The sequence below is a fragment of the Erinaceus europaeus genome, chromosome 17, assembly GCF_950295315.1.
Source record: "Erinaceus europaeus chromosome 17, mEriEur2.1, whole genome shotgun sequence".
NCBI lineage: Eukaryota > Metazoa > Chordata > Mammalia > Eulipotyphla > Erinaceidae > Erinaceus > Erinaceus europaeus.
Genome location: NC_080178.1, coordinates 8,924,028 through 8,935,583, shown reverse-complemented (window position 1 = coordinate 8,935,583; position 11,556 = coordinate 8,924,028). Strand labels below are relative to the sequence as shown.

The following is an 11,556-nucleotide window of genomic DNA, read 5'->3' as shown; positions in this document are numbered from 1 at the left end:
TTTATAATCTTTTGTCTTCTCAATAATAGCCATTTCATTGTGGTTTTGCCTTGCATTTTTGCAAGTGTTGTGGACCTTCCCCCGATTAAAAAAAATTATTAGCAATTCAGTATTGATTTACAAAAACAGGGATATAATTCCACACCATTCCCACCACCAGAGTTCTGAACCCCAATTCCCTCCATTGCAAACCACCACAGTTCTCCCAAGGTTGCAGACGTGGTTAATGGTCATCTCTACAACTACCTGTCTATATTTGTACATAATTGCCCCCTTTTTCTTCCAGGAGTGGACCTCTCCCTATACAGCAGTTTTCTGATATGGTTAATGATAAACACGATCAGATAGTTGCAAATTGTTACATATACACATAGGCAATAAAATTCCATATAAATGATAAAATAGCAGCAAACTTAGTTTTGCTCAGGAAATTTTTGTCTCTTCACACCCATCAGTATTTCCTCATTTTGACCTTACACAAATGCCTTTGTCTTCCTTAATGCAAAATGTGTACAGGCTTGCCTCATGTTTTGAAAATTATAATTTGGTAAATGTGCCAAGACTGACATCCTTTGAGAAGACTTTGCTTAGCAGATGTCTGGGACTTTAACTGGGTGTTAACAGTGGCTATGGTTATTCAAGACGCCTTCAGTCTTGCAAATCTTTGTAAGTCTAACTGATCACAGGATCATTTCTTTTATTTATCTAGGATGCAGGTGTATGGCGGTAGGAAGGAATAACACAGTTGTGACAAAATTCATCCTCCTGGGATTTTCAGATCATCCTCATATGAAGATCTTCCTGTTTGTGTTATTTCTGACCATCTACCTCTTGACCCTAACCTGGAATCTGAGCCTCATTGTCCTCATCCGGACGGACTCCCACCTGCACACGCCCATGTACTTCTTCCTTAGTAATCTATCCTTCTTGGATATCTGCTATGTGTCCTCCACCACTCCCAAGATGCTCTCAGACATCATCACAGAGCAGAAAACCATTTCCTTCATTGGCTGTGCCACACAGTACTTTGTCTTCTGTGGAATGGGGCTGACTGAATGTTTTCTTTTGGCAGCCATGGCATATGACCGGTATGCTGCCATCTGTAACCCTTTACTCTATACTGCCCTCATCTCACATACACTTTGTTTAAAGATGGTGGCTGCATCCTACATGGGTGGATTCCTGAGTTCTTTGATTGAGACCTACTCTGTCTATCACCATGACTTCTGTGGACCCAACACGATCAATCACTTCTTTTGTGACCTTCCTCCGGTCTTGGTTCTCTCTTGCTCTGACACTTTTACCAGCCAGTTGGTGAACTTCATTTTGGGTGTTGCTGTTGGAGTCATGTCTGTCATTGTGATCCTTATCTCTTACGGCCACATAGTTGTTGCTGTCCTGAAGATCAAATCCAGGGAAGGGAGGAGCAAGGCCTTTAGCACATGTGCGTCTCACCTGACTGCTGTCACACTCTTCTATGGCTCTGGGCTCTTCATGTACATGCGACCTAGTTCCAGCTACTCCCTAAACCGGGACAAGATAGTGTCCATATTCTATGCTCTGGTGATCCCTATGGTGAATCCCATCATCTATAGTCTTAGGAATAAGGAGATTAAAGATTCCATGAGGAAAGCTATGGGAAGGGATCATGTATTTTCTTTTGGACATTCATTTCTCTCATCCTGAGCTCATGTTTATAAGGCAATCACAAACTGGGTTAATTGTGCAGATTTCAATGTAGTTTGGATTTGGTGACTTACACAATGACTTATGTTGACTAGATTTTATTTATTCTTCCATTTCTACTATTTCCCCATTCATTGACCCTATGGCTATTGGAAAAACAGTTTGGCTATTACTGGTTCCTAAAAGGATTAGTATTGCATTTACTGAGATATGAATGCTCAGTTTAATGAAAGACTTCACCATGACCAAAACTGAATAACTTGGGAAAGCCTAAGAGTTTAGTCTTTATGAGAAAAACCCTGAAAAAAAAGTTAGACCAGCACTCAGGGTAGTGGCTTTTTTTCTTCACTTTGAAAAGGATATTTTTAAAAAAAAAATTTTATTTATAAAAAGGAAACATTGACTAAACCATAGGATAAGAGGGGTACAACTTCACACAGTTCTCACCACCAGAACAGAAGGTTGAAGGTCTGGCTTCTGTACTTGCTAGGACTTTTTTTTTTTTTCCTTTTGGAGATGTTTTTTCAGTTTCCAGAAAAATTAAAATAAAAGAATGCAGAGTTAATGTAAAGGTGGAAATTCTTAGAGTAGGAATACATAGCATAGTAATGTGAGGAGGAAACACTTTAAAATATTTTTATTAGTGATTTAGTACTGATTTACAAAATTATAAGATAACAGGGGTATAATTTTACAGTGTTCCCACCACCAGAGCTCTGTATCCCTATTCCCTTCATTGGAAACTGTAATGGTTTTCCCAAGGTAATGGATTTGGGTTGACTATTATCCATCTATCTATCTATCTATCTATCTATCAATCATCTATCTATCAATCATCTTTATCTATCATCTATCTATCTATCATCATCATCTATAATCTATATTACTATCATTTATCTATCTATCTATCTATTCATCCATCTATCACCTATCATCTTCCCATTTTTTACTATGGTCCTACCTTCTCTTCCTTTAAAAATTTTTTTTTTATATTTATTTAGTTATTTTCCCTTTTGTTGCCCTTGTTGTTTAACATTGTTGTGGTTATTGATGTCATCGTTGTTGGACAGGACAGAGAGAAATGGAAAGAAGAGGGGAAGACAGATAGGGGGAGAGACAGATAGACACCTGCAGACCTGCTTTACCGCTTGTGAAGTGACTCCTCTGCAGGTGGGGAGCTGGGGCTCTAACCGGGCTCCTTATGCCGGTCCTTACCCTTTGCTTCATGTGCGCGTAACCCACTGCTCCACTGCCCGACTCCCCTTCTCTTCCTTTCTAAGTCACACCTACACCTATTACTACTTCTGATTGGGATTGGAGTTCAGAACCCTCTGGTTATCTCCCCTAAAGTTTCTCTACCTATGGGAGCATGGACTAAAATTCTTTATGGGGTGCAGAAGGTTTCTGTAATTGTTTCTCTACTGGATGTGGGTGTTAACAGGTGGATCTGTTAACACCCGAGTCTGTTTCTACTTTTCCTTAGTGGGGTAGGGCTCTGGATAGATGAGGTTCTGGGTCACATTGGAGAGGGAACACTTTTTATAAATACAGTTGCCATCCCCTATTTTAAATTTTTATTAGTGACTTAATAATGATTAACAAGATTGTAAGATAACAGGGGTATAATTCCATATAGTTCCCACCACCAGAGTTCCATGCCTCATCCTTCCCATTGGAAGCTTCTCTATTCTTTATCTCTCTGAGGGTATGGACCAAAGTTCTTTATGGGCTGCACAAGGTGGAAGGTTTCTGTGGTTGCTTCTCCTTTGGACATGAACACTGGCAGGTTGATCTATATGCTCAGCCCATTTCTATCTTTACCTAGTTGGATAGGGTTGGAGAGGACACATTGGTGAAGTCACTGTCTGCCCATAGAAGTCCAGATGGAATTATAGTAGCATCTGCAACTTGCTGGCTGAAAGGCAGTAAGATATAAAGCAGGACACATTATTTAATAAACAGGAACTTAAAGGTAGGAATTGAGCAGATGAAATTAGGAGTCTTTGGTGGGAAGAAACTATGAAATCTATTTTAGGTAAGTTCCAAGGGGTCCATGAATTTAGTTTTTTTTTTTTTTGCCTGAGCCTGATAGCTAACATGCAGATGGACTAAAAATATTGTCTGGGAAGATGGTGTCAGAGTTGAGAGTAGATCTAGGACACAAGATTAGGGCAAAGAGTAGCTCCCAAACATGAAGAAAGTATATAAACATCATTAACTGTAGATTCTATCGATCTGACCCGGGGCCCATATATATTCCTATTTAGCACAGGAGCCTGTATAACTTCTGAGTCCCAGTTAGTTTGAGTTCACAGTCCATGGTCACAGCTAGGAACATTCTAGGCTGCACACATTTCAGATCAGTCTTTCTCAAATGGCAGAGTAGGTGCGACCCTCCTATTCTAAGGGTTTCAAGTGTAAATTTTAGGATTCATGAGATTAACAAGAGCCTGTGTATATAAATATTTAGACTACCACCTGGTGTACAGAAAGTATTTAGGATGTGATATTTTACTCTGGGTGTCATTATTATTGTGCTATAATGATTTGTCACTGTTTGGTTGAAAGGAATAGAAATTGATTCTTTGGTTTAAAATGTGTTCTTTGTTGTGTCTTTGGAGTGTTGCAAAGTGGGTCTGCTGGAACTACAGCAAGGAATGGCTAAACGTATTTTTTTTTCCCTGCCTCAAGGGTTATCGCTGGGGCTTGGTGTTGGCACTATGAGTCCACTGCTCCAGGTGGCCACTTTTTCCATTTTTTATTTGGCAGGACAGAGAGAAATTGAGAGAGGAGGTGGAGAGGGAGAGAGAAAGATAGACACCTGCAGACCTGCTTCATAGCTTGTGTAGTGTCCGCCCTGATGGAGAGGTAGGGCTAGAACCCGGGCCCCTGAGCAGGTCCTTGCACTTAGTACCATGTGCGCTTAACCATGTGTGCCACCACTTGCCTGTATTTGTTCGATTCACTTTGAATCTCACACAGCTGTGGATCATAGATGGCACTATTGACCTGAAACATCCTCCATGGATTGAACTTGGAATCAAATTCTATACTTTTGGAATTATATTTAAATCTAAAGAATATATTCAAGGTGATCTAGCAAGTGGCACAGTAGACACAGTATTGAATTCTCAAACCAGAGTAATACTTTGGTTCTTTCTCATAAATAATAAATCTTTAAAAATATTTCTCCTGGAGTCGGGCTGTAGTGCAGCGGGCTAAGCGCAGGTGGCGCAAAGCACAAAGACCAGCATAAGGATCCCGGTTAGAACCCCGGCTCCCCATCTCCAGGGGAGTCGCTTCACAGGCGGTGAAGCAGGTCTGCAGGTGTCTTTCTTTCTCTCCTCCTCTCTGTCTTCCCCTCCTCTCTCCATTTCTCTCTGTCCTATCCAACAACAACAACAACAATAATAACCACAACAATAAAACAACAAGGGCAACAAAAGGGAAAAAATAAATAAAATAAATATAAAAAAAAATAAAAAAATATTTCTCCAAGGGGGGGGCTGGGCAGTCGTGCAGCAGGTTAAGCTCACAGGACTCGAAGCCCAAGGACTGTGTAAGGATCTCAGCTCAAGCTCCTGGCTCCCCACCTACTGGGGGGTTGCTTCACAAGCGATGAAGCAGGTCTGCAGGTGTCTGTCTTTCTCACCCCCTCTCTATCTTCCCCTCCTCTCTCCATTTCTCTCTGTCCTATCCAACAACAACAAAGAGAGAAAGAGAGATATCTGAAGCACAATTTCACTGCTTGTTAAGCTTCTCTCAAGACCAGGGACTTGAACCCAGACCTTCCACTTGGTGACAGATGTGCTTAACCAGGTGGGCCACCGTCTGCCCCCCCCATATCAATCTATCAATCTTTTTTTTAAAGGTTTTTTTTTAGTTTTATTTATGTATTCATGAGAAATGATAGGAGAGAAAGAGCCAGACACCACTCTGGTACATGTGCTGCCGGGGATTGAACTTGGGACCTCATGCTTGAGAGTTCAAAGCCTTATCCACTATGCCACCTCCTGGACCACTCAATCAATTTTAAAACAATAAAATATTCAGGTTAAGGTTGGGGAGGTTGCTTAGTGGAAGACCACGTTCCTTGCATGCACAAAGACCTGAGCTGATCTCTGACATCACGAAACATCAAGAAAGACAAAGACAAAACATAAAATTGCAAATGGTAGAGGCACACATTATTTTCTCTGCCCTTCTCTGCCCCCTCACACACTCCCTCATATTAAACAAGAATCCGTAGACCTAGAGATAGGTGCTGGAGCCATGGCCAAATTGTCGCAAGCAAACCACTCTCCTTGAAAACAACTACAGAACCAACAGTGAACCAGAGGATGATCTCACCAGTGCATGGCTGGTTTTGTCTGAAAGATACATGCACCCACTTAAGACTGGTAAAAATGGCGGCCAACAGAGGGGAGAGTAAGCAGACATATCAAGGTTAGAAGTGTGGCATGGCTTTTGCCAGTCAGTGCTTGAAGAGCTGACCCTGCCAAGACAGGGTAGAGACTACGAGCTCTGAAACCCTGGCCACAAGGAACTTCCTGAGGGTTCCAGGCACTCATTTGCCTGCATTGACTCAATTCTGGGACTGTGAAGGAAGTCAGCTGAAAACTGTTGACTGAGTCAATTGATCTGGTTCAGCCAAGTCCTCTTTCTTCACATAAAGAATTTACTGGATGTGGTTCAGGAGGTGGCACAGTGGGTAAAGCACTGACTCTCAAGCATGAAGACCTGAGTTCAATCCCTGGTAGCACATGTACCAGAGTGATGTCTGGTTCTTTCTCTCTTCATATCTTTCTTGTAAATAAATAAAGTGCTTAAAAAAAAAGAATTGACTGGGCTTAAGAACAGCCACAAATCAGAAGGGAAATACATCGGAGGAAGACAAAACACCGTATGATTTCATTCATATATGATATATAGAATAACCAAGTGAATGGATGAAGTAAATAAATACAAAATAAACCTTCAGATTTAAGATCCAGTTATTGCTTACTAGAAGGGATCTAGGGGTGGGTTAACACGAGCAAAAAGAGGTCCATTGTATAATGAAAAAAGGAATGGAACTTATAGTGGCAATGTAGTATATGCCCATGTGGATTTTATTTTATTTAAATTTTTTTTTAATATTTATTTATTTTTATTTAAGAAAGGATTAATTAAAACCATAGGGTAGGAGGGGTACAACTCCACACAATTCCCACCAATAAAAATTTTTATTTATAAAATGGAAACACTGACAAGACCATAGGATAAGAGGGGTACAATTCAACACAATTTCCACCACCAGAACTCCGTATCCCATCCCCTCCCATGATAGCTTTCCTATTCTTTATCCTTCTGGGAGTATGGACCCAGGGTCATTATGGGGTGCAGAAGGTGGAAGGTCTGGCTTCTGTAATTGCTTCCCCGTTGAACATGGACATTGACAGGTCGGTCCATACTCCCAGCCTTTCTCTCTCTTTCCCTAGTGGGGCAGGGCTTGGGGGAAGTGGGGCTTCAGGACACACTGGTGGGGTTGTTTGCCCAGGGAAGTCCAGTTGGTATCACGGTCACATCTGGAACCTGGTGGATGAAAAAAAGTTAACATATAAAGGAATACAAATTGTTGATTAATCATGGACCTAAAGGCTGTAATATTGCAAATGAAGATTTGGGGTCACCATTTTGGAAAAAGCTAGTAGGTCTATTTTAGGTATATTCCAAGGGGCCCATGACTTTACTAGATTTTGTCTGAGCTTGACATCTGATATGCAGGTGGACCCAAGTTATTGTCTGGGGAGATGATGTAATGGCTGGAACAAGGACTAGAAAGCTGGATCAGGGAAGAGAGTAGCTCCCAAATATGGGAAAGATGTATAAATATTGTTGGCTATAAGCCCGATCTATGCACATGCTGATTTTGATGATGGATAACAGGAACATACGATGCTATAAAGAAATGCTGCTTCAATTAAAAAGAGCAAAATACATTTACCAGAAGCAAGCAAACAAACAAACATTGGGTTGATCAACTAGATCACTTGGATAGTGTTTTGCTCTGTCATGCATCCTCCCCATGTTCGAGCCTCCACTCTACTTCACCAAACGAAGGAAGCTATGTTCTCTTTCTTTCTCTCTGTATGTCTCTATAAGAAGAATAAATCCACTGATTTCTCAATCCTACTCTGATTCTCTGTAAGGTCTTTCTGAACACCCTCACCTAGTTAAACAACCACTGTTGAGTCCCATTTAAAAGTAAAACAAGGGGGGCAGGGCAATGGTGCACCCGGTTAAGTGCACATAGTACAAAGCATAGGACCAGCTCCAGGACACAGATTTGAGCCTCTGGCTCCCCATCTGCAGAGGTGTAACTTCACAAGCAGTGAAGTAGGTGTCTCTCTTTCTGTCCCTCTCTCTATCTTCCTCTCCCCTCTCAGTTCCTCTCTGTCCTGTCCAATAGGAAAAAAAAAAAAGAACAAAGAAAAAGGAAAAAAAAAAAGGCCACCCTATGAGAGTGGGTGAGTGAGTCAGCGTCTGTAGCAGAGAGTGAACATTAGCACTGCTGGTGGTTTGCTATTTCCCACTTTCCCCCATAGAGAGGTCTCTGGTGTTTACGCCTATGCTTTGGTGACATAATTTATCAAATGAATAATAAGGCTGAGAATGATCTCATCATCAGCCTCATAATTCTTTCAGAGTGAAAGGAGGATTCATTGACATAGTAATGTCTCAGAACTGTGATTCATTGACATAGTAATGTCTCAGAACTGTGAGACTAAGTGAGGAACCAATTAACCGACTCCATCTCTTTCTATACCCAGGAGACTAGACTGACGGTTGACTCTTTGGGAGGATTCTTCGTTTGCGTTGGTATTGCCTTTTTCTCTTAGATGTGAAGGTTGAGGTTCATGAACATCTGGGTTCTTCTTCCTCCGCAATTGCATCATTTCTGAAGCAGACTGGAAGTAGTCCCTGATTCAATTCACAATTCTTCCAGGGTAAAAAGATTTTCTTTTAAAGAATATTTATTTAATTAATTTTGGGTAGAGACAGATAAATGGAGAGGAAGGGGAAATAAAGAGGGAGAGAGAAAGAGAAAGACCTGTCGCACTGTTTAACCACTCATGACTCTTTCTTCCCTATTCTTTTTTTTTTTTTTTTTTTTGCCTCCAGGGTTATCACTGGGGCTTGGTGCCAGCGCTATGAATCCACTGCTCCCGCAGTCTATTTTTTCCTCCATTTTTTTGTTATTGTTGTCATTGTTGCTGGATAGGACAGAGAGAAATTGAGAGAGGAGAGGGAAAGACAGAGAGGGGGAGAGAAAGATAGACACCTGCAGACCTGCTTCACTGCTTGTGAAGTGATGTTCCCCTGGAAGTGAAGATCCCAGGACTTGAACCGGGATCCTTGTGCTCTGTGTGCTTAACCCTCTGAGCTACTGCTTGGACCCCTTAACCACCCACCCCCCTTTTAAAATCATTCTAGTCACTATGTCTTTTAATTAATTAATTAATTAATTAATTATTTAATAATAATTATTTTTTCACTCTTTTAGTTTAGCTTCACTAGTACTTAGGTTGATGGTTGTCATTTATTTTTTTTTTCTGGCTGCTTCATGTTTTTTTTTACCCCTCCCCCCATTTTTTATTGGGGGTTTAATGGTTTACAGGACAGATGCTGACATAGTACGATTTCTCATCTCCCCATGATAGAAGCCTGTAAAACACCCTCACCCCTAAGTTAGGTTCTTTCCCACTATCATACGCCAGGATACCAACACCTTCTCCAGCCCTTCCTCTCTCAGAGTCTCTTTGCTTTGAACAACCCACTTTGTGTTTTTCCTTTCTGTCTTTCTTTCTTCAGTTCTATCTTTAAGTGGAATCATCCGGTATTCATTCTTCTCTTTCTGGCTTATTTCAGTTAACACAGTCCCTTTAACTTCCATCCAAGATGAGGTAAAATAATGGCAACATTGTTTTTGCTGAGTAGTATTCCACTATGCCACAACTTTTCTTTTTTTTAAATTTTTATTTATAAAATGGAAATATCGACAGACCATAGGATAGGAGGGATATAATTCAACACAATTCCCACTACCAGAACTCCATATCCCATCCTTTCCCTTGAAAGCTTTCCTATTCTTTTAATCCTCTGGGAGTATGGACCCAGGGTCATTATGGGGTGCAGCAGGTGGAAGGTCTGGCTTCTTTAATTTCTTTTCTGCTGAACATGAGTGTTGACAGGTCGATCCATACTCCCAGCCTGTCTCTTTCTTTCCTTAGTGGGGTGGGGCTCTGGGGAAACGGAGCTCCAGGACACATTGGTGGGGTTGTCTGTCCAGGGGAGTTTGGTTGGCATCATCTTAGCATCTGGAACCTGGTGGCTGAAAAAGAGTTAAGATATAAAGCTAAACAAATTATTGACTAGTTATGAACCTAAATATTGCAGATGAAGATTCGAGGTCTCTGTTTTGGAAAAAGCTAGTAGGTCTATTTTAAGTATATTTGAAGGGGTCCATGACCCTACCAGTTTTTGCCTGAGCCTGACATCTAACATGCAGGTGGGCCCAGGTTATTGTCTGGGGAGATGGTGCCAAAATTGGAGGAAGAACTAGAAAGCTGGGTCAGGGAAGAGAGGAGCTCCCAAATATGGGAAAAGTGTATAAATATTGTTAACTGTAAACCCCACTGGTTTGATCTGGGGCCCATATTCAGCACAGGAACTTATGTAACCTCTGCATCCCTGTAGGTCTGAGCTCACATTCTGTGGTCACAGCTAGGAACATTCCAGGCTGCACTAATTTCAGGACCCATCTTCCTCGGGCAGTAGATAGAGTATGTTGTCCAACATCCCTTAGGAGAATGGAACATTCCCTACCATTATTGAGGGCAAGGTCCTATAGGGGGCCCACAAAGGGGTCCATTCTGTTGTTCCTGATGAAGATGGCCAGTGACAGTGGAGAGAGGGATCCAATGCCACAACTTTCTTAGCTACTCCTCTGGGATCTGGTATCTGGGTTCTTTCCAAGTTTAAACCGAAACGTAATCATTTATTACAAATTGTGCTGTAATGAACATAGGTGTACATAGATATCTTTGTTTTTTTTTTAATTTTTTTTTTATTTAAGAAAGGATTAATTAACAAAACCATAGGGTAGGAGGGGTACAACTCCACACAATTCCCACCAGATATCTTTGTATGACTGTTTCCATGTTCTTTGGGTAGATCCCTAGGAGAGGGATCATTGGATCACAAGGTGGACCATTTTAAGAAATCTGAGAAATCTGTGGACTGTTTCCACAGTGGTTGGATCAATTTATATCCCAACAGCAGAATGGAAGAGTTCCCTTTTTCTCACATCCTTGCCAACACTTGTTTCTGCCTTTTTTTTTTATTTAAGAAAGTGTTAATTGGTTATTAGTTCTTTTTCTCAAGTATGGTGTGTAGTAACCTTCTTCCATTTTGTAGGATATTTTTCTGTTTTGGTGATGATTCCCTGTGCTATACAGAGGCTTTTCAGTCTGATATACTACCATTAGTTTATTTTTGTTTTTGTTTTCCTTGTTGTTGGATTCAAGTCTTTGAAGACATTTCCAAAGCTGATATAAAATATTTTGATAGGGCTAGGGAGATAGCACCAGGGTTATGCAAAAAGACTTTCATTTCTGAAGAATTAAATGGCCCAGGTTCAGTCCCCAGCACCACCATAAACCATAGCTGAGCAGTGCACTGGAAAAAGTAGATAAAAAGCAAAAAATAAAATAAATAAGTTCCAAGTACTTCTTTTGGCCTTGAAAAACAAGAGCAATATAAAATTTAAGTGAAGTGGTCTGCCAATGTTTTCTCTTATGTATTTAATGGCTTATGATCTTCTGCCAA

The 11,556-nt window shown here is 40.9% G+C and overlaps 1 protein-coding gene across 1 annotated transcript; it reads left to right on the top strand.

Annotated features, from left to right (window-relative positions):
* Nucleotides 1-720: 720 nt before the first annotated feature.
* On the top strand, nucleotides 721-9,108 carry LOC103110453 (olfactory receptor 5A2). Its single transcript, XM_060177448.1, has 2 exons — nucleotides 721-1,627; nucleotides 8,526-9,108. The coding sequence occupies exons 1-2, from the start codon at nucleotides 721-723 to the stop codon at nucleotides 8,651-8,653; spliced, it is 1,035 nt and encodes a 344-aa protein (XP_060033431.1). The 3' UTR covers nucleotides 8,654-9,108.
* Nucleotides 9,109-11,556: the final 2,448 nt, after the last annotated feature.